This window comes from Sturnira hondurensis, unplaced genomic scaffold (genome assembly GCF_014824575.4).
Source record: "Sturnira hondurensis isolate 20B ecotype Veracruz unplaced genomic scaffold, ASM1482457v3 Scaffold0002638, whole genome shotgun sequence".
Taxonomy (NCBI): Eukaryota; Metazoa; Chordata; class Mammalia; order Chiroptera; family Phyllostomidae; genus Sturnira; species Sturnira hondurensis.
Window position 1 is genome coordinate 137,534 of NW_028075269.1, and position 24,000 is coordinate 161,533.

Sequence of the window (24,000 nt, forward strand, 5' to 3'; positions counted from 1 at the left end):
ACTCTCTGAGCTTCCTGGATTTCCTGGAAGTCTATTTCCTTTGCCAGACTGGGGAAGTTCTCTTTTATTATTTGTTCAAATACATTTTCCACTCGTGGCTGTTTCCTTCCCCCTTCTGGTACCCCTATAATCCGGATGTTGGAACGTTTAAAGATGTCCTGGAGGTTCCTAAGCCTCTCCTCATTTTTTTGAATTCTCATTTCTTCATTCCTTTCCGGTCGTTTGTTTCGTTCTTCCTTCTGGTCCATTCCATTGATTTGAGTCCCAGTTTCCTTTCCATCACTATTGGTTTCCTGGACATCTCCCTTCATTTCAATTAGTTTAGCCTTCATATGTTTCTCTAATTTGTGACTGTACTCTACCAATTCTGTGAGCATCCTAATAAATAGTGTTTTAAATTGGGCTTCTGAGAGCCTGGCAATCTGTTGGTCGCTTAGAGTTATTGGCTCTGGGACTTTGAGTTCTTCTTGAGCCATCCTTTGGGCTATTTGTGCCTGTTAAGTAGCAGGAACGGAGCCCTAGGTTTTCACCAGAGCAGGGCAACTAAGTCGCTGGGTTGTGACGTCGTATGTGGGGGCGGGGTCAAAGAGGGACAATGGCTTCTCTCCAGTGCTCGCCGCCGCCGCCCGCTGCCGCTGCCTCCGCGACCCCCACCAGCACTGCAGCCACCACCGTCACCAGGGCCACGCGCCCCGCTCCTCGGCATGCGAGTGTGCCACCGCTGTCAGCCCTCCACCACTGGGTTTGCCCCCTGGGGCCTGTGTGGTCTGTCTCACTGTGCGCGAATGTGCGACCTTGGTCAGTCTGTTCCGCACGCTGACTAGTTCTGGGCTGCCTGCGCTCCTAGATCTGCCCTGCCTGACCCAGCTCTGCTGCTGGTTCTGCCTCTTACCGTCTTCGTTGAACGGTTCATAGCTGTCGGACTTCCGTATAATTCGGTTTTCTGGCCTCTGGATGTGTGGGTAGTTCACCAAAACTTTTGTTGTAGCCAAACTTGGTTGTGGGAGAAGGCACAGTGTTTCCACCTATGCCTCCATCTTGGCGGAAGTCCCTAAGCTGCTTTTTTATATGAATTGCTGGTCTTGGCTCATGCCTTACAACTTCCTAAATCCTCTCAAACAATCAACAACTGGCCTCAGTGAGCCCCAGACCCAGCACTAGCAGAAGTCAGCCTAGAGTCACAGCTTGGCTTTGCCTGGGAATTTCTTAGGCTCAGCACAAACAGCAGCCATCTCATATTGCTTTATGGCTCAGGCAGGGTGGCCCTGGAAAGAACATAGGTGAGGGATGACTTTGGCCTGTACCACTTGGGAACCCCAGGGCCAGCACAGCCAGCGGACAAGTACAGACCATGTCGGAGCACCACCACCCTGACCCTGCACAGCTGATCCTCTGCAGAGGGCAGAGGTTAGTGGTAAGTGGTCATATCCAGTCCTTGCAACTGACTAGCCTGGTAAATCCCTCCCATTAACCTGTCAACAGCAATCAAGTCTCAACTACAAGAGGAGGGTGTACTCAGCCCAAATAAAGGGTACAACACAAGTACCCAGCTTGAGTGATAGGGGAGGCTGTGCCACTGGACCCTATAGGACATCTACTACATTAGGCCACACTGCTAAGACAGGAAGTCAGAGCAGCTCTACCTTATACATACAAACAAACACAGGGAGGCTACCAAAATGAAGAATCAAAGAGACATGGCCCAAATGAAAGAACAGATCAAAACTCCAGAAAAAGAGCTAAAAGAAATGGAGATTACAATCTGTCAGATGCAGAACTCAAAACATTTGTTATAAGGATGCTCAAGGAACTTAGTGAAGACTTCAATAGCATAAAACAGATCCAGTCAGAAATGAAGGGTACACTAGTTATAAATAAAGAAAAACTTACAGGGAATTAACAGTAGAGTGGATGAAGCCAAGAATCAAATCAATTATTTGGAACAGAAGGAGGCAAAACAAACAAACAAAACCCCCCCAAAAAACAAAACCCAGCAAAAACAAAACAAGCAAACAAACAAACAAACCAAAAAACAAACTAGTCAAAGCAACAAGAAGACAGAAGAATCCAAAAAGTGAGGATAATATAAGCAGCCTTTGGGACAACTTCAAGAAGGCCAACACTCACACCATAGAGGTGCCAGAAGGAGAGGAGAAAGAACAAGAAATTGGAAATCCATTTGAAAAAATAATGAAAGAAAAGTTCCCTACTTTGGTGAAGGAAATACACATGCAAGTCCAGGAACCACAGAGTGTCCCAAATAAGATGGATGCAAAGAGGCCCACTCCAAGACGTATCATAAGTAAAATGCCAAAGGTTAAAGGTAAAGAGAGATTCTTAAAAGCAGCAAGAGAAAAGCAGTTAGTCACCTACAGAGGAGTTCACATAAGACAGCTGATTTCTCAAAAGAAACTTTGCAGGCTAGAGGGGATTGGCAAGAAATATTCAAAGGCATGAAAAGCAGGGACCTACAGCAAGACTGCTTTACTCAGCAAAGCTATCATTTAGAATTGAAGGGCAAATAAAGAGCTTCAAAGACAAAAAGCAACTAAAGGAATTCATCATCACCAAACCATTATTATATGAAATGTTAAAGGGGCTTATGTAAGAAAAAGAAGATCAAAACTATGAACAATAAAATGGCAAACAATACAAATTTTTCAACAATTAAATCTAAAAAACTAAGGAAACAAGAAGAACAGAGACAGAGTCATGGATATAGAGAGCGTTTTGATAGTTGTCAGATGGTAGGGGTGTGGGGGAAATGGGTGAAGAGGTGGGGGAATTTAGAAGTACCAATAGGTAGTCACAGAATAGCCATGGGGATGTAAAGTACAGCATAGGAAATGGAGTAGCCAAAGAACTTATATGCATGACTTATGGACATGAACAATGGTGTAGGGATTGTCTGAAGTAGTGGGGGTTGCTGGGTGGAGAGGGACAAAGGAGAAAAGATCAGGGCAAATGTAATAGCCTAATTAAGAAAATAGAATTAAAAAAGAAACCTATATAGCTTATTTATAAATAATTTCTAGAGGAACTTTTTGAGAAAATGTTAACAGAGTGGCCTTGACATGTAGATTGCTTCAAAATGGATGCTTGAAATATATTTTCTAAATTGACTCCTCATTAATTTGTTTCTCTTACTTTCTGCATCTGTAGTGCCTATGAGATTCTCAAGCTGAAGGGGTATACCTCTTGGGCTATTGGCCTATCTGTGACTGATCTGGTAGGATCAATTGTGAAAAATCTTAGGAGAGTACATCCAGTTACCACTATGGTTAAGGTAGGCTTAAATTGATCTTTGTTATCTTGAATATTTGCTGAGTCCTTATTATGTTCTGGGGATTATACAGGATGTTGAGTATATAATTTTGAATAAAAAGACAGACCTTGACACCATATAAGTTAATGAAAAATACAATGACAAAGAAAACAACAAAATATGCTAAGTGCTATGATGAAAAAACTAAAAACTGCTAAGAGTATATAAGAAGAGAATTTAAGTGCTTTGGGAAGGAGGCATTCGTGGTGTTTGGAGAAGTCTTCCTGAGGAAGTAAAATATGACCTAATCCAAGTAATGAGTAGTAATTTTTTAAAGATTTTACTTATCTAGTTTTAAAGAGAGTGGAAGGGATGGAGAAAAGGAGGGAATGAAACATGGATTTGCAAGAGACACATTGACTGGTTGCCTCTCGCGAAGCCCCAACTAGGGTCCTGGCCCATAACCCCAGGCATGTGTCCTGACCGGGAATTGAACTGGTGACCTTTTGATTCCCAGGCCTGCACTCAATCCACTGAGACACACCAGCCAGGGCAAGTGGTGGTTAGTTTGGAAAGCTGGACTAATATTCCAAGCAAGAGGAAACACATGTACAAGAGGGTCTGAGGTGGATATAGGTAGAGAACACTTGAGGGTCTGAAAAAAAGGTCAGTTGTTGAAATGCAGAGCACAAAGGGAGCAAAGGGGGCGCATGGTGAAGGGGAAAGCAAGCAGGGTCAGGGCACTGAAAGGAAGAGGACAGGAGCGCCCGGCAGCAGGTCATGGTCAGCATACAGGGCCAGGCCGGGCCCCAGGGGTCAGGGCCCTTGTTTTTAGCCCACCCAGCAGACCCCCAAATAGTGTATTGGATGGACATAAATTGTCCAGTTCTAGTTGGAGAATCCCCTTCTAGAAGGAAGAGTGACAGAGAAAGTGGAAGGAAACAAATTCCCAGAACACAGGCAGTGTTGCAGAGGGCTTCCTTCCCCAGCCACAGTGACCTTCCTGATATCATCCTGGAAGCTCATGTTAAAACTTCAAAAGTTACACACAGGTGGGAACAGAATGACCAAGAAAAGGGAAAGGAGGGGAAGGTGAATTTAACTGGAGCTGGTGCCTGGCTGGGAATGGGATGTGGGCTGACAGTCTGGTGGGGCAGTGCCCTCCACAGCTAGGCCCCCACCAGAGTGGAGTGAATGTGAGTACAGCCTGGCAGGGGGTCCTCAGAGGAAACATGTGGTTGGTCTGATAGAGTCCAGAGGTTGACTATACAGTGGCTGCCAAAATGAGGGAGCTGACTTCAGTGGAGGGGGTGGCTGGAGAGTCCCTCTGTCGGTATCTAAAGCAAAACAGGACTAAGGGGTGTATCCTGAGCTCCTGAGGAGAGCCCCAGAGATGGTGAGAGGGAGGGAAGCTTGGCTGAGAAGTGCCTGTGGGCTCTGAGCTATTGTGGGAAGCTGGGTGGCACCACTCTAGAGTCAGGGGGCTTCTCCCTTCCCTGAATGCCAGTGCCTGCTGTTTATAATTAGGCCTGGAGGAAGAACTAGACCTTGCCTCCTTCAACCCTATACCCAGTCCCAAAGGGTAGGTTAGGGAAGAACAATGAGTGGAGAGAGGCAGGGAGAAATGAGGGATCTACTGGGTTGTCTCATCTTCTAGGACCAGTAGGAAGAGGACAGAGGCTTATCTATGGGTATACAGGCATTGTGAGGGTTGTGCAAGTTTTAATAGACTGTCTCTGGCAGCTGCTTCTGTAGCCTTGGTTTCAGGTGCAGGCATGGAGGGAACATTAAAGCTTTTTTCCCCATTTTTTAAATTATTTAATTCTTGAGAACATTAAAGCTTTTGACCAGAGATTCAGTAAGCCCAGGATAGGGCAGTGACTGCACCTATTTCATGGGTCCTATACATCATGGAAGGTTCAGGATAGAAGTAAGGAGGGGGCAGTGGCTAGAGGTAGCCAGAAGGACAGGGATACATTTCCACTGGCAACTGGTGGGGCCTCTGAGAGAGCACCCACACCCATAGGGTTCCAGTGGAGGCTTCTCCTCTGGAGACTTGCAAAGCCACCTGTGAGCCCATTGTCTAAACTCAGTGGTACCCCCTCATATAAAAGTCGATTTATATAGAGCCTTCTCAGCCACTTGCTGCTTCTGAATTCACTGTTCTCTTGATATAGTTGGTATCAAATACAGACTGCTTGATCTGACAGGTCTTTATCAGCTAAAATGACATCATGAATGACTGCATGGCATCCTTTCCCTTAGACGGAAGGATGACCCAGCAAGAGGTAAAGTAGACAGTGCCTTCCTTGGTCACTTTGAGGCCTCTGGCATGTTTTCTCTGTTACTGAACACAAGTTCCAATGGTCATAGAACATGGTGCTCTTGGGGGTGTTGACAGTCACTTAGCCCCCTCTGAGGGATTTTGTTGTGCTTCGTGGACTCTTCAGTTTACTCTTACTCTGAAGCTCTCTTGCCTAGCTGCTTTTCCATATCAGGTTACTGAACAATAATCTAATTTTGCTTTTTAGGGCTTTTATGGAATAAAAGAAGAAATTTTTCTCAGTATCCCCTGCATCTTGGGGCAAAATGGTATCTCCGATATTGTGAAAGTTAACATGAATTCCGAGGAGGAGGCCCTTTTTAAGAAGAGTGCGAACACACTTTGGAATGTCCAAAAGGACCTGGTATTTTGAAGCCCTTTAATGTTCCACTGTTTTACAGAGAAGAAAATCACAAACTGTGTATTTTACATTTTGAAAGTATTGTAATCCAGAAAAAACAAAAGAAACCATTGAAGACCTATAGCATACTTCCAGTCTCTCAAGGCTAGTAAAGGAAATATTAAAGAGATTTCTCCTCTTTTATGAATCTCTCATAGCTCTATTCTAATGATACCCAACCCGTACAAAAGGAAGAGTTTTCTTCAGGTTAGTAGAATAATATAACAATCCATTATAAGATAGAACTTAGGACTTTTCTCACAAAACAACCACCACTTTTTCTAGTCCTGAAATTTCATCTTGTGCTTTCTTCCCTTAGTGAACCCACCTTTTCACCTTATATTGCTCCATTAGCTTCCTGTGACTGTGTATCATCTTTGCTAAGTACTGGTTTTTAAGATCATGTGTAGCAGAAGAAATATAGGACTATAACTTTCTTTGGTGTAAAAAATTTAAATATCTTCAACCCTGCAAGTATCATACCAATTCATATAAATTTAAATTGTTGATTTGGCGTCAGTTGAAATACTACACAAGGAGCTAGGACCATCAGATAAAAGTGAAAATAGTGCATTGTGGAGAATAAATAGAAGGAAACTTGTCCTGGTTTGTGTGATTAACTCAAACTAATGTGAAACCTGGAACCACTGGTTTTCAACTTTCAATTCATGTGCCTGGATTACATTCTTTCCAGTTCATTCAGCAGACGACTACTGTTCTTTCTGTGTTGTGGTTATAAGGCCCATATGACAATTTCTGCCCTCAAGTGTCTCAGTGAGTATTTCAGGTATCTCGTCTTATTGATTATTAATGAGTGCTTGACAATAGTCAATTGGTAGCTCTCTTTGTGTCCAAGGTAGGAGTGAATGTGAATCTTTTGATTTATATATACATATATATACGTATATAATGTATATATTTCCTGATTACACACAAAAAATAAGTCAGCTATAGGAAATACCAATGGAACAAAAGCTAAGAAACCAGGACCAAGGTAATTTACAAATCAGACTAGACTAGTGGGAAGAATTGAAAGGCAGGTATGCGGTCCCCGGGGGCCTGCGGCAGCAGTGCAGGCGCACCATCTGGTGGAGTCACAGTTCATACTGTTACTCTCGCTATCATAATAGCCTTCCTTCTAGTCATCAGCTGAACATGACTAGTTCCCTGTTTTGTTCCTTTTCCTTTCTTAAAAAAATACTTCCCTTCAATGCACAAAATATGGGAAAAGGGAATCTTCTGTGGATTTTGGCTTTTAAAAAAGCTGCTCTTGCCCTGACTGGTGTGGCTGAGTGGGTTGGGCATTGCCCCACAAACCAAGGGGTCCCCAGCTCCATGGTTTCTTTCCCAGTCAGGGCACATGCCTGGGTTGCAAGCCAGGTCCCCAGCTGGGGGTGTTCGAGAGGCAACCAACTGATGTTTCTCTAGCACATCAGTGTTTTTTCTCCTTTCTCCCTCCCTCCCTTTCCTTCTCTCTAAAAATAAATAAAATCACCCTGGCTGGATTGAGTGCTGGCCTGTGAACCAAAGGGTCCTCGGTTTGATTCCCAGTCAGGGCACATGCTTGAGTTGCAGGCCAGGTCCCCAGTAGGGGGCTCACGAGAAGCAACCAACCACATATTGATGTTTCTCTCTCTCTCTTTCTTCCTTCCTCACCCTCTTTCTAAAAATAAATAAAATCTTTTAAAAAGATCATGTTAAAAAAAAACAAAAAATAATAAAAGTAAACTCTGCCCTGGCTGGTATGGCTCAGTGAATTGAGTGCTGGCCTGGGAACCAAAGAGTCCTTGATTCAGTTCCCAGTCAGGGCACATGCCTTGGGTTGTGAGTCAGGTCCCCAGAAAGGGACGCAGGAATGCATCCACACATTGATGTTTCACTTCCTCTCTTCCCCCCTTCCCCTGTCTAAAAATAAATAAAATCTTAAAAACACTTTTAGAACAAGCTTCTCTCTGTGTACCAAATTAACATTCATTTTAGGAAATTCTGACAGATTGAAAAGCTGTAAATTACAGTTTCTACAATGAATATTCTAGAAAGTACAACTGCCCTACATCATGTATTCTCCTAGTGGCAGTATGACCCCTAAGAGGATGAAAATTGTGTGTGTGTGTGAAAATCTTAGATATTACAAAGGTTTCACCTTCTGAAGCTGAACCCTACCTGACAAAAATCTTAATATTTAATTTCACAATGAGGGGGGATCAAATGACTAGGGGAAAATGTCTAAAAAATGCTCTGGAGGGAGAATTAATTTTTAAAAGGGTGAGAAACACTGTCCTACATTTTAGAAAATGACTTGTCAGATGTGTATTGTGTATCACAATTCACAGATTAGTTAGAAAACAGTTAACTAGGGAGAACGTGGCAGGAGAAGAGAGGGGCGTGTCTTGGTTTATTTCAGACTTCGGGATGAGAGGGGAACTTTGGATTCTACACTTCGATAATGAATTGATTTTTCCCTTCCATTCATAGAAATGGTTATCAGCATTGTAATGATCGAGTTCTTGGGATTTCATATCTCATTTAAAAATCCCCATTGCATAGAAGATTTAAAATTTTTTACTTTTTCACATTTGTTGGTGGGAAATCGTAGCCCCGAGATCTCTCTACAAAATTAGTGAAGGATTCCCAATTAGGCGTTAAAAGCCCATACTGGATACATCCCGACGTGGTTTGGTTTGGAATTGCCTCCCTGGGGCTCATCGGTGGACGGGGTCTAGGAAGCAGCACTCCTTTTCATAGCTGAGCCCCCCTAATTCAGTGTGCCTGCCGCACCTCCTGCGACTAGAACCCCAGGAGCCTTTTCGAACACCACCAGCTACAGACAACCTCAACCGGCCAACCGCGCACAGGTGACACGCAGCACGCGCAGGCGCAGTGCCTCAGAGCCCCCAGGCTCCGGCCTGGCGACTGCACCAGGTGTGCGCGTCCCTCACGAGGCCCCACGAGCTGGGCGCGGCTTGTGCATCCATCGTAATCAACGGTTTTCCTCCTCGGACCTCAAGTAGCTTCCCTTCGTTCTCTGCCTCTGCCTCAAGTGAGCGGCTGTGTGGCCATGAGCTGGGCAGCGGGAGTTCTTCGGACCAGCCAAAGAGTGGACACGGCGGGAGCTTATTTCTTTTGCCCGGGATGGCTCTGGGTCCCTTGCGGTTGGCACGCACCCCACTCAAGGGACACTGTCCTTTATCCCTCCCATGTGAATGGGGTGGAGGTACCTCTCGCCTGTCCGTGTTTGGGCCTGGGCCTGTGACTCCAGGCTCGGTTCTGGAGCTGACAGCTGGGGAAGGGGGAGAACCAGGCTGGGAGGGGAGGAAGGGCCATCCATCCTGGCTGTAGGCTCATCATCGGTGGAGTAGCCCCTTTTCCTTCCCTCAGTCTTCCTCCTCCTCGGTTTGCCTCCTTGCTGCTGGGCTGCTGGGCTCCTGGCCAGAAGCTACCCGGCTATGACAGTCATCTTTATCTTTCCCCGTTGTGTCTGAAGCACCTTCCTCACTGGCGCCCAGGATGCAGACCAGTTCCTAATCTAGAAGTGGCTTTGTAGTTTTTTCTCACTTAGGTTTCCAAGATGGCAACCGTCAAGCGTAAACTTATTATGAATTTCACTTCAGAGGAGGCCATTCATCACAATAAGATCTCCATTACAGGCACTGGATCGGTTGGTATGGCCTGTGCAATCAGCATCTTATTAAAAGTAAGTTGTGCGCTTTGTGCCATAGGGTTAACCAAGGTTTCCTGGTTAGAGACAAGGCCACCGCGTGGTTGTGCAGGTTGTGGCCAGTTCAAGGGTTGAGTGGGAGGCCTATCTGGCTTAACCCAAAGGAAACGGTGCCTTTTGTAATTGTTCCACCCAGAGTGGGCTTCTTTTTCTAGTACTTATGATGGTATCATATGTGTTAAAAACATCTGTGTGAAAGCCTGTTGACATTGACCTTCACTCATTTGCTTGACTGAGAAACAAGTAGTAATTTATAAAACTGGAGAAATAGGTGGCAGGAAAAAAAAGTGTACAATCCCTCAGTTGTGTCGTCCTATTAGTACCAAATGCAGTAGTCTTTTTCGTATAAAAATATCTCTCCCATTCCTTAGTCTATAGCTTTATTTCCCTTCATTCCTTATTCATGTTAGGCTGATTTTAGTATTTAGTAGTTCTTAGTATTGATGTAGTTGATAAAATTAGCTTCCAGTTCAATGACTAGACACAGAGGTAAAAAGATTCTGAATCCTTTCTAAGCATATTACCTTCCTCTGAACCCATACTGGTTTAGTAAATCAAAATAAACTATGAGCTATGCTTTGCTTTTTCAGTGGAATATCTAGAAAGTTTTTCAAATGATAGCTTTTAATCTTGGCATGATTTATTGGATTCAAAGGATTGGCACTGGGTTTCATGCCTAGATGACATGGTAGCCTTAAGGCACATCAGCTCTTGTCAACCGCTGCTCTTGGTAATCATATGAATTCTTCACGACTCATTTTTGTCCTGCAAACTGGAATGCTTTTTATCAGCAGTGTCCTCAATGCTGATGAATACTCATACATGGAAACCGGCACGTTATTATTGATGTTTTCAACATCAATAATAATGATAACATTATGCTTTATACACATTATCTAATATAATCCCCCAAAGTGATTATTAGATATATTTTATAGAGGAGAAAAAAGACTATCTCAAGTTGTATGAATAAACAAGTGTGCATATAATATTTATCATCTCTGTTTTGAAGGGCTTTTCTGAGGGGGATTGAGAGCCCTGTCCCTAAAGATAATAGCCCCAAGCTCTGATATCTTGAATTTTATGATGTTGCAAACTACAACATTGAATGTATCTTGGAAAATACAGTGCACAATCTCTCTGCAAAGCCCCTGGGTGAGGCTTACACTAATCTCCCTCTCTCTTGGCCCTGACTCTGTAACTGTTTTTATTCAAGGAGAATATGAAATCTTAAAAGCTCCTTGTTAATGAAGAAGGAATTCTCCATAGGAATTGTTTAGTAATTTATTAGAAATATATGGTGCAAACCTATTAAAGAAACAGTAATATCTTTGAAAGTTACTGAATTATATACCATAATACATAAACTTCCATTACTATAGTGTGATATCCACAAATCATTTCACTCAGTGTTGTAGCCAAAGTCTGGAATGGTGCCTACTAGAATAGACACTTAGTACTAAAAAGACAATAGTGGGGAGGATTGAATGTGGGAGGTAGGGGGTGGGTAGGGCAGTGGAGAGTAACGGGAAAAATGGGGACAACTCTAGCTGAACAACAATAATTTTAAAAAAAGAATTGCTAAAAGCCAAATGCATGTTAAAAGAGAAAAAATACTGGGTAGAAAATATAATGGATGGATGTTCTACCCATTATAATTTTTATAAATAAGAAAAGAGGGCCCAGAGAGATTGAATTAGGAAACATTTTTAATAGACAATTTTTAAGAACAGTTTCATTTGGATTTACAGAAAAATTGAAAAGATAATACAGAGTTCTATTTATACATATAATTAACATCATACCTTAGTATGGTATATTTGTCACAATTCATGAACAATATTAATATGTGACCATTAGTTGAAGTCCACAGTTTACTCGTATTTCCTTAGTCTTTACTTAGTGTCCCTTTTCTGTTCTAGGTTCCCATCCAGGACCCCACATTACCTTTAGTCATCCCGTCACCTTAGGCTTCTCTAGATTGTGGCAGGTTGTTAGGCTTTTCTTGTTTACGATGACTTTGACAGTTTTGAGGAATACTGGTGGGGTATTTTGCAGAATGCCCGTCCATTAGAATTTTTTCTTGTGTTTTTCTCATGGTTATACTGGGGTTGTGGATTTTGGGGAGGAAGACAGAAAGCTAGAGGGCTGTTTTCATCACATCATACCCAGAGTATGTATGTGGTCAACATGTTCTATCACGGCTGATGTTGCCCTCCATCATCCGGCTGAGGCAGGGCTAGGTTTCTCCACTGTGAAGCTACTCTTTCTCCCCCCTCCCCTTTCCATATTATGCTCTTTGGAAGGAAGTGTCTATGTGCAGCCCACTCTTAGAGTGGGGAGTTATGCTCCCTCTCCTAGAGGGGGGTGTAGCTACATAAATTATTTGGAATTCTTTTGCATGAGAGATTTGTTTCTCTCTCATTCATTTATTCATTCATTCATTCCTCACCCGAGGACATGCTTACTGATTTTAGAGAGAGGGGAAGGGAGGGGGAGAGAGGGGAAGGGAGGGAGAAAGAGGGAAACATTGGCATGACAGAGAAACACTGATCGGCTGCCTCCTGCACTTGCCCCAACCAGGGACTCGACCCACAACGTAGGTATATGCCCTGACCAGATACTGAACCTGTGACTTGGCAGTTTACAGGATGACACTCTAATCAACTGAGCCACTCCGGCCAGTGCTAATTCAGTCATTTATTAATATCAGTATGGACTCCTGAATTTTATTTTATATTTTGGGTTAAAATTCAATACATATTTATTTTGTGTCTCAAATTGTTTCAGCTTGAACCACTGGGAGTTCTTTCAGTTGGCTATTGTGTCTCTTTGACACACCCCATTAATGTAGGGTTTTGTTTTGGGCACCTCCTTCGCTTCTGGCACTATAAGATGTTTCGGCTTCTTCATCTTGTATATTTTCTGCTCCAATCTTAAATTAGCCTTTTCCCCAAGGAGCTCTGGTTCTTTTTATTGAGGAATTGTGTTATAAACCGAGATCTGGGTGCTAGGTTGCACTCATTTTTACCAGGGTTACAGTCCATGTTAAAAACAATGTTTCAAAGCTAATGTTACCAATACTGCATAAATTCTGTTCCATACCACTCCAGGCTCTGTAAATTCCTCAGAGTGTCTAGAAAGCATTGCCATCTTATTAAGCAATGGCCTTTTCCTTGTGATACAGTTTAGACTTCTGGGTTAATCATTTATAATCTAGTTTAAAATTTAAAGTACTTGGCTTTGGATTTCCATTAACTAGAATAAAGTAAAAAGATCCAACAATATAAGTTGGGCATATACTTAAACTATAGATAGATGAATATTCATTTCTAAGTACTAGCACAAACCCATTTTTGGTGAAAAATTTAATAATATATAATAAAGATAAAAGAATATGTAGTTATTGAAAACATTTTTCAAAAGGTGATACATCCACATGGTTAAAAATAGGACATAAAAAGTCGTCCATGGAGAAGTCACGCTGTCACCCAGGTTCCGTCCTCCCTTCCCGCCAACAGCTGCCTCAGACCACCATGTAAACTAGTTTCTTGTGTGGAATCCTCTAGCGTTTCTTTTGTAAATGCAAGTATGTTATTTTCCCTTTTTTCTTACAGATAAAGTAGCTTGCTAGAAATATATAGTATTGACTAGTTTTTGCAGGTAACATTGCTTGATTATAGAACCATGGTATAAAACTTTGCAGTTGGAAGGGGCCTGATTTTTTAATCCATTTTTCCAGAAAACGTGTATTGAACTCCTGTGTGCCAGCCTGGCAGATGCTAATCCCCGGATGAGTGGAGGCGTGTAAGGTTGCCCGTTTTTGAGGAGCTCACAGTCTGGTGAGACTCCAACAGAACCCCTGCCTTACCCTTGGCCGCTTTGCAGCCTCCGCTTAAACTGAGATGTTCACGACCTTCAGAGACTGCTCTGGTTTTGTTTTCCTAATTAGGAGCTGAAACAGCCCTCTTGCTAACTTGTATTTCTTCTTTTCTGACTTTTATGTCATGACGTAATGTTGGCATATTTACTATGCCTTCTAATAAAAATTTTCTTTTATTCTCCAACGAATCAAGAGCCCCCCCCCCCCACTGGGTCTTTTAGGGCTTGAGTGATGAACTTGCCTTTGTGGGTGCTGATGAAGGCAAACTGATGGGTAAGAAAATGGATCTTCAACATGGCAGCCCTTTCATGAAAATGCCAAATATTGTTTCTAGCAAAGGTTAATGTCATAATTAAATACTATAAATATTCTAAGACTGCATGAGTACCTAAGAAAGGACGTCTTTATTTCCCTTTATGAAGACTTTCCCCGTTTTCATAAAGCTGATTGCTCCCTACTCTGTACTTGCATAACATGTTCAGATTTCATTAGGCCGCACTGTGTTTGTTTACAAGGTTTCTTACCGCACTGATAAGTTCCTAGGAGCAGCAGTAACAATTGTTATCACGACAATTATCATTAATTGCATGCCTACTTTGTGCCAGACACTGAGCCAAGTACTTTCTATATATTATTTAATCCTCAGCACAACTGTTTTACAGATGATGTGTCTGCAAACTGAGATTAAATAAAAGTGATGGAGGAAGGATTTGAACCTGGTTGCATTTGACTCAAAAGCTGAAGCTCTTAACTACTGCACTTTATGTACTGGGTGCCCAGGAGATAATTATTTGAACATCTGGATGAACTAAGATCTCCCTGTTCAAGGGTCTTTTCACACCGCATCTCTAAGTAAACATTCTCATTTACCAGTCTTCGGTACATTTGACCTGTAACTCCATCAAGTACAAAAGGTACAGTACAGGGTACTGCGTTCCCTGTGTGGTAGTTCCAATCTCTGTGACTGCCCATAACTACCAGTTCCTATTTCCTAATCCCTTCATCTTTTTGATCCGGCCCCGAAAACCTCCTCCCTTCTGTTGTCTGTCAGGCTGTTTTCTGTATGTATGAATTTGTTTCTATTTTGCTTATTTTGTTCTTTAGATTCCACATATAAGTAAAATCATGTGGTGTTTGTCTTTTTTGTCTGATTTCACTTAGTGTAATATCCTCTAGGTCCATCCATGCTGTTGCAAAAAATAAGATTTTATTCTTTTTCATGGCTGAATAGCATTCCACTGTATATATGTACCATGGCTTTTTTATCCACTTGCCTATTGATGGGCACTGGGGTTGCTTATAATGATTTTTTTAAACAGTGGTGTGTATAAAAAGATCATTTGTTTAATCATGTGACTTTCAAGGTTTACATTCTAAAATCCTATCTGAGCTCTTTTTCAGATTACTAAGGGTACAGAAGTGAAAGTAATACTATAGATTACTGCCTGACCCTCCAAAATTGTACTAGACTTTTCACTGCTGAAACATAAAGTAGAGAAATTTAAGATATACTTTGGAGATACAAATATGCAGGACTACGGATAGATTATGTATAGTGAGGGGCAGGGAGGAATAATAAATGACTTCTAGATTTTTTTCCTTGAACAACTGATTGGATGGTGGTTCCATTGACCTGGGTTAGGATGCTTTCAATGTGGGGGTGGGAGCCTGGGAGGGATGAGGCGGGTGTTGGCTTTAGAGGAGAAAAATCAAGGTTTCCACTTGGGATATGTTAAATTTGAGATCATCTGAAAAGACACTCAAGAGGAAATGTCAAATAGGTAGCTGACTGAGTTCGAAACTTGGAAATCCAGGCTGGGATGGTCAGTCCAATTACTGTATTTTAGGATCATTTGGAACAGTTGTTCTCTGTAGGTAGGCCAAAACGGAGTACATGATTAAGTTTATTCATTTTAACTTTGATATTACATTATTTAAATTTTGTCCCATAATTTTATAAAATATTTCTGGATCGAAGGCAGTCTTCAGCATCTTTTGTAAGGCTGTACTAATGTCCATTACACTCCAGCCACTGGAGTGGGATAAGGCTGGAGCCAGATCTTGAACATGCCCGAGCCTCTGCTTCTGAGCGACCCTTGGTTACTTAGGGCAGCGATGTTCAACCTTTCTCATCTCATTCCACTCTTAAAGTAATTACTAAAATTCTGCAGTGCACCAAACATATATTGTTTGCTGAGCCAACAAAAAAATAGGTATAATTTTGATTCATTCACACCAGACAGCTATTGTTGTGTTGGCTCTTGTCTTTTTTTTAATTGGACAATCTAAGGGAAAAGAGGTCAGAGCCCCTGACAAAATAGTCAGATATCCAAGTTTTAAAAGTTTTTGTGGCACACCAATGTGGCTACTACAGCATACCAGTGGCAAATTGCTAACTTAGGGGAATGTTCTAGTTTTCAAGTATTTGTGAACTTCTCAGATTTCCTTATGTTACTTCTAATTTCATTCTGTTGTGGTTATGAGATTATACTTTGTTATGATTTCAGCTCAAATTTGTTGAGATTTATTTTGTTGCTTAGCATATGGGAAACATTCCATCCCTCACTCAGCGGGTTGGAGCGCTGTCCCATGTGCCAAAAATTGTTGCAGGTTCAATCCCTGGTCGAAGGCAGCCAATCAATATTTCTCCCTCACATCAATATTTTTCTCTCTCTCTAAAATCAGTAAAAACATATCCTTGGATAAGGATTTAAAAAGGTAAGAAAAGCATTCCATATGTACTTGATAATGTATTTTCTGTAATGTTTGGTCGTTCTATAAGATGTCACTGAATTCTACTTGGTCGATAGTGACAGGGTCTTCTATATCCTTGCTGATTACCTGAGTAGTAGTTCTATCCATAATCAAAGAGTGTGGTGTTGCTTATCTTTTTCAAATTTTTACTTACTGATTTTAGAGAGAGGGGAAGGGAGGGACTGAGAGGGAGAGAAATAGCAGTGTACGAGAGAAGCATGGATCAGTTGCCTCTAGCATACGTCCCGACTGGAACCAAACCTGGGAACCAGGCGTGTGCCCTCACCAGGACGGAATCAAACCGGCAACCTTTCGGTTTACAGGCCGATGCTCAAACAACTGAGCCACACCAGCCATGGCGATCTGATGTTGGTTTTCAGTTATTATTAAGTTGCCTACTTCTGCCTTCCGTTTTCCCTTCATATGTTTTAGGGCCTAGGTATATAATTGTCATGTCTGCTCCTGATGAATACATGGCTTACAAAATATCCCTGTTGGTTTCTAGTAACTTTTCTTGGTTAAGATTTTGTCTGACATTAGAGCTACTCAGGTTCCCCTGTGGTTGCTGTTCGCGTGGTGCACCATTGCCCATCCTTTTAGTGTCAACCTGTTTACAACCTCTTAAATCTAAAATGTGCCCTTTGTACAGGGCAATAGAGTTAGATTTCTTTTTATCCAGGTTGAGAATCTTTTGAATGGATCATTTATTCTGTGTTTTTATTGATAGGTTTGGATATGTGCATGCCATTGGCTGCTTCTCTAGGTCTTATTACTTCTTTTGTTCCTTGGTTCCTCTTACTATTTTTGCATTAAAGGGTATTTTCTAAAGTACTGAATACCATTTTAGTTCTGTTATTAATTTTAAGTATGTTTTTTGAGTGTTTAAATGGTTATTCTTAGGGTTATATTATCAGGTTGTCATTTGTAGAAGCTAAGAGGAGAAAGGAGAAAAAATACATTTATAAAGTTTTGGGTTTTTTTTGTTAACCTTGTTTTTAAATTCTGGTATTCTTCATTTGTCTAGATTGGAGTTAGTCTGGCGTCACTTCTCTCCTCGACGCTGGCTTCCTGCCCTCCTTTCTCCTCCAGGTTGTTAGTACCAAACACCTTGTATCTCTACATCCTGTAGCCTCAACAATTCCATTTTATAGATGCTGTTTTCTGCAGCTGTGCTTTAAATAAGTGTGCATGTGTGTGTATACATTTATATGTGTAGATTACATTTATAGTACTTACAACTTATAAAATACATACTATAAAATTGTATGTACATGTAAATCATACTTTATAGTTGCTACTTAATCACTATTACCAGTGCTTTTTTTTATCTTTGTGTCAGTCTGAATTGCTACATGATGCCACTTCCTTTCATCCAAAACTGTTCAGAGAATGTGTTGTAAGACAGGTCTGAATATAGCGGTAGATTCCTGTCTTGGTTTACTTGGGAATGTCTTATACTGCCTTCATGTTCGCAATACAGGTTCACTGTCATATGGTTGTCGGTGGCTTCCCTTCCCGAAACTTTGAATGTCATCTACCGTCTCTGACCTCCACTGCTTCAGAAGTCAGCTGTGTGCTTACTTTGGCTCCCTTGAATGCAATGTTTGTTTTCTCTTGCTGTTTCCAGTATTTTCTCTTTGGCTTTTGATGTGTATAAGTGAGAAAACCTTTGATTTTATCTTATTTGGAGTTCCTTTAACTTCTTGGCTCTGTAGGTTACTGTGTTTCATATTTGGGAAGTTTTGGTCATTATTTCTTCAAATAATTTTTCTGCTCCTTTCTCTTTTCCTTCTGGTTACTACAATGAATATGTTTAACACCCTTAAACATAAGTGTGTTCTTTTTCCTTTTTGTTTTTTAAAGTTTGTAGGTTGTAAAACATTTCCTACTGGACAAAAGTATCACCTCCAAATAAGGAATTCTGCCTACTCTGAAGACCTTTGTCTTGCTCCTGTCCTGCAGTGGTACTTAGGGTCTCTCCAGTGTGAAGTTAAATGAAAACGGTAGGTATCCTTGCCTTCCTGACTGGAACGAGAATCCTAATTTTTCTTCATTAAATGTTTGTTTTGGATTTTGATAGATTGTGTTTTGAAGTTAAGGAAGTTTCCTTCTTTTCCAGATTGTTGAGTTTATTTCTTAAAACTTTAAATGGGTTTGGAATTTTATTTGGTCTTTGTAAAATTCAATCATATCTTTTTCTCTAAATCTCATGAGGTGCTGAGCCACCTTTGCAGTTCTGTATCGTGATTTTCAAACCCCACTTCATTATATTTGCCAGTGCTTTATGTAGTACTTGTACATCTGTGTAAGTGACATGGGTTTATTATTTTTCATGCAGTTTTTGCTCATTTTTGGTATCAGGATTTTACTATTCCTACCAAAATCTTTTTCCTATAATAAAGTAGGTTGTGTAGAATTAATTGTTCCTTGGTTTTGATAAAACTCATCTGTATAAGTTTGAAATAGTGAAGGGATTTTTGATAGATCATGTATGTTTATTCAAATTTTCCATTCCTAAGGCAGTTTAGGAAGTTTTCTAGAGTTGTCCATTTCATCCAAGTTTTTAAATGTACTGGCATGTTTCATATTTTATGACTTTTTAAGCCTTTACTGTATCTGTAGTTACCTCTTCTGTTTTCTAATATTTGCTTGGGATGCAGCCCTTTAACCCCCTAGCTTTGCTAGTTTTCTAACTTATCAGTCTCTCTTTCCCTAAGAATTACCTTTCTATTTTGATACTGGTTTCTTATCTTACTACTTTCTACACTTATCTTTACTCCTTTTTACATTATGATCAATAAGCCTTTGTCATTGATTTTAAAAACGCATTAAAAACATATTTACCAGTGAGTACCATGTTTTGGTTTTGTGGTACTTTGTCATTTGGTTCTAAATATTTTATAATTCCTAGTTTTATTTTCTCTTTAATTGAGTCATTTAACTGTGTGTGTGTGTGTGTGTGTGTATTGCTTTGAAACATTTAAAAATTTGTTATTGTGGCTGATTCTAACTTAACTCAGTTGAATCAAAGAAATGGCTTAACTTCAGCTCTTTCAAATCTGTGAAACTTTTACTTTCCGACCTAATCAGTAGGAAGTGTACACGTTCCTTATGTTTTTGGGGAAAAATGGACTATACTGGGCATGAGGATCTTTGTATATTTATTCAGTCACACTAACTTTGATGTTTAATTTTACTACATTGTACTAATATTTAATTTTTCCTCATTTATATACATTTCTGATAAAGCTGTTGTAATTGTCCACTATATTATGAATCAAATACACCTTACAATTTCCAATTTTTCTTCATATATTTTGACTCTTTATAATTATTATATATTATAGGATTATTTCACCTCATTATTTTGATTTATCCCCATTAATGCTTTTTTGTTGTTGAAAACTCATTTCATTTGCTATTACTATAGCTACACTGCCCTTCTTTTGGCTAACAGTTACTTTTTAAATCCAGTAAGAAAAAAATCCCTAATAATGCTAGTGCTATTTAAATAGTTCACATTCCTAAAACATCAGACTGTGCCAACATTCCTTCCCTTGCCTGCCGAGACTAAGGCTTGATTCTGTTTTGCCCAAGTTATTCTGTCTTGTTTCTCTGTTCCCACTTTACCAAGCTTTGTGCTCTAAATGGGTTACTCTCAGAGAAAAATTATTTAAAAGACTTGATAAAGGAGTATCCATTTACTGTTTCTCAAATTTTTGATGGAGTTAAAAAAACCGTGTTTACTTTGCAAAGAGGCTATGCAAATTAGCAACACGAAAGTTTTAAATAATTTCCGTGGGTATATACTGTTGGAATTGTGGTATATAGCTGGAGTTGGGTAGAGAACCATGCCCTTCCTCCCCCCAAAACCCCGTCAGATTTACCAGTTTTAATTTAGATAAATCTAATAAAAGCATTACTTTGGGTGAGGTTTTATGATATGAATTTCCTTCTCAGTGGGCATCTTAACTTACGTAGCCTGGGAGTTGAGTGCACTTCCCCAAAACCATGTGACAGGGAGTGGCTGTAACTGGGACTCCGCCCATTTCCATTTCCTGATTGGGCAGAGGCTTGGGATCCCCTCGGAAAGCTGCCAGGGGTTGATCCTTGGGGGGCACGGAGACTCAAGTGATAAGCCTTAAAAGGACCTGCGAGCCGTTCATACTCTGAAATATGTCTAGTCTATATTAATCATGTAGCTATTTAATCATAAAGTAAAATAGCTCCTGGGTGGAGAGAAAGGACTTTTATTGCCCTTTAGGCCCTATTATTAGTGTTTTATTCTTTTTACACAGAAATTACTTTTATAATAATCCACCAGAAATACAAATGTGGAAAAACTGTTACTATAATCCTGTATGTGTATGGTTACAATGATAATTACAGCAGTAAGTAACATGATGTAGTTTACACTGAACTTGGGCCAGTCTAGTTCAGAAAAGTGACATGAATTCCTCATGTGAATTGAAAAAAAAAATTAAAGCTCAGAGGAGGATTACTATGGTCATAGCAGTTCTTTTTATCTTAGTTTCTTCTGGCTAGGAACCCTGGAAATTCACCTAATATAAGCCCTGGATATGGAAAAGGATTTGAAGTGATAAAGTTAAAATATCAATAGTTCAAAGTTCAAAACTGTCACTCTCTTGTTTGCAGAAATCTCTGCCAGGGTAGAATGGTGGGCCCCACCCCTGGAGACTTTGATGCAGCAGATATGAGGTGGGACTTGGACATCTGCATTTTTTGATAGTTCTGTTGAACAATCCAAGTTGAAAACCACTCAGGGCAACTGTAACAGTTTTCCTAAGGTTAAAAAAAAAATTTCCTGTTACATAATACCAGGCAGTAAATAGGCATCTTGGTCCCTTTTTCTCAGTTTCTATGTGTAGAGTGGAGTGAACACCGCTGGGGACCTGAGCGCAGACACAGGAAGTGCCAAAGACCCCGAGCAGTGGGAGGCCATTCATGAAGTAGTTGCCAGGTGAGACGTGAGTTGTTTTGCATTTTCAGTGTCTTGGAAGTTAGTGAGTCCTGAATTCTGCCACAGGGATGAGATTAAGTCCCTTAAATATGTGTTGTTACATTTCTCATATTTTTCTTTCATGAGCACTTCATTTCCGTGCGATTGTATTCACATTCATTTTTAAATATATATTTTATTGATTATGACATTACAGCTGTCCTATTTCCCCCCTTCATTCCCCTCCACCCTGTGCACCCTCCCCCACCATTCCCCCCTTTATGTCCACATATCACAAGTTCTTTAGATTCTATATTTCCCATACTATTCTTGCCCTCCCCCCTATCTATTTTCTACCTACCATCTATGCTACTTATTCTCTGTACCTTCTCCCCACCTCTCCTCCTCCCACTCCCCTGTTGCTAACCCTCCATGTGATCTCCATTTATATGTTTCCGCTCCCGATTTAGCTGTCCTCTTAGTTTGCTTTTGTTATAGGTGTGGTTAATAACTGTGAGTTTGCTGTCCTTTCACTGTTCATATTTTTTATCTCCTTTTTCTTAGATAAGTCCCTTTAACATTTCATATAATAAGGGCTTGGTGATGATGAACTCCTTGAACTTGACCTTATCTGAGAAGCACTATATCTGCTCTTCCATTCTAAATGAAAGCTTTGCTGGATAGAGCAATCTTGGAAGTAGGTCTTTGGATTTAATTACTTGGAATACTTCTTTCCAGCCCCTTCTTGCCTGTAAGGTCTCTTTTGAGAAATCCGCTGACAGTCTGATGGGAGCTCCTTTGTAGGTGACTGTCCTCTTATCTCTTGCTGCTTCTAGGATTCTCTCCTTCATTTCAGTCTTGGCTAATGTAATTATGATGTGCCTTGGTGTGTTCCTTCTTGGGTCCAACTTCTTTGGGACTCTCTGAGCTTCCTGGATTTCCTGGAAGTCTATTTCCTTTGCCAGACTGGGGAAGCTCTCCTTCATTATTTGTTCAAATAAGTTTTCCACTTGTGGCTGTTTCTTTCCCCCTTCTGGTACCCCTATAATCCGGATGTTGGAACGTTTAAAGATGTCCTGAAGGTTCCTAAGCCTCTCTTCATTTTTCTGAATTCTTGTGTCTTCATACTTTTCTGTCTAGTCATTTTTTTCCTTCCTTCTGGTCCACTCCCTTGATTTGAGTCCCAGTTTCCTTTCCATCACTGTTGGTTTCCTGTGCATTTCCCTTCATTTCAATTAGTTTAGCCTTTATTTGTTCCTCTAATTTGTGACTAAAATCAACCAGTTCTGTGAGCATCCTGATCACGTGTTTTGAACTGTGCATCTGACAGGTTGGCTATTTCTTGGTCACTTAAGAGTTATTGGCTCTGGGGATTTGAGTTCTTTCTGAGCCATAATATTTTGGTCTGTTTGTGCCTTTTAAGTATGAGAGGCAGAGCCGTAAGTGTTCACCAGGGCGGGGCAACTCAGTTGCTGGGTTGTGATGCTGTATATGGGGGTGGGGTCAAAGAGGGGCAATGGCGGTCCCCTTTGCTGCTTCCTGCCGCTGGGGCCTGCACGGTCCAGCTCACTGCTCACTCCTTTGCCTGGTTTATCTGCTTGCAAATGGGTGACCACCGTCAGCCTGCGGCCTTATGCCTTCACTGGGTCTACCCATCACAACCCCAAGCCTGGGATCTGTCAACTGCCACCCGCGCGCCTGGGTCTGCCCCTCTTACTGGTCTGGCTGAACGGTTTGTTTTTGTCAGACTGCCATACAGTTCAATTTTCTGTGTTTTGGTTGCGTTTTTGTTACTAAAACTTTGTTGTCTTTAAACTTGGTTGTGCGAGGAGGCACAGTGTTTTCATCTGCGCCTCCATCTTGGCCAGAAGTTTCCATGTTCACATTCTTAAGCAGCAAGGCAGGGGTCTGTCTCTCTCACTGCTGCGCACATAACTGGCACTCGCTGTGGACTGATGACATATTCTGTTCAACTGTTGCTGCACAGGCTTCACTGGTAGTGGTAAAGTTAATTTCAGATTAATTTCTGGATCTCTGTACTTACCCTCCTAACTGTTTATCTTAAGTAACCAACTAAACCCTGTAAGAAGTTTCTAAGAGAAATTATTGATGGAAACATTTCAGTTTTATGACACTGTCAAATATGTTTCCACACAACGGATGTTCAGTGACAAGTGTTTCTTCTAAACTTATGTTCATGATTTCTTCTAACTCCACAGTGGCTACAAGAGGCTTAAAACAAAAGGATATACTTCTTGGGGTGTTGCCCTGTCTATAGCTAATACAACAAAGTATTTTGAAGAATCTTCGGAGTGTGCATATAGTTTCTACCATAAATAAGGTAGCATGTTTCTGAGTGAAAAGTTATTTAACATTAATATAACATACAGGTAAAGAACATTTATGAGGCACAGTTAATTTTTCAGGTTGATTTTGTGAAAGCACCTCTCTTCCTAAAACATCTGTTATTCATTGCTGCTGAAGAGAAAGAAACCTGTACTTGCTATGGGTCAAAAATAACCCTAAATGACACTAATTAAACCTTGAACTTGCTAGTTTATATTTTGATGATATTTACAAGTAGATTTTTATTTCTAAAGAAAAGATCTAAAGTGATTTCAGTGATGACTGAGTTGGTTATTCTTTTCTTGGGAGAACTAAATATCTTAAAAAGAATCTCAAATTAGAACATATGTT

General features: G+C 40.8%; 1 protein-coding gene across 1 annotated transcript in view; it reads left to right on the top strand.

Annotated features, from left to right (window-relative positions):
* The window catches only part of LOC118983082 (L-lactate dehydrogenase C chain), a 31,029-nt gene extending 24,998 nt beyond the window's left edge, over positions 1 to 6,031 (top strand). Inside the window, exons 7-8 of the mRNA XM_037040354.1 lie at positions 3,163 to 3,286; positions 5,797 to 6,031. Of these exons, the coding sequence (XP_036896249.1) occupies positions 3,163 to 3,286; positions 5,797 to 5,961 (289 nt within the window). The 3' untranslated portion in view covers positions 5,962 to 6,031. The remainder of the gene's footprint in view (positions 1 to 3,162; positions 3,287 to 5,796) is intronic.
* The last annotated feature ends 17,969 nt before the right edge of the window (positions 6,032 to 24,000 follow it).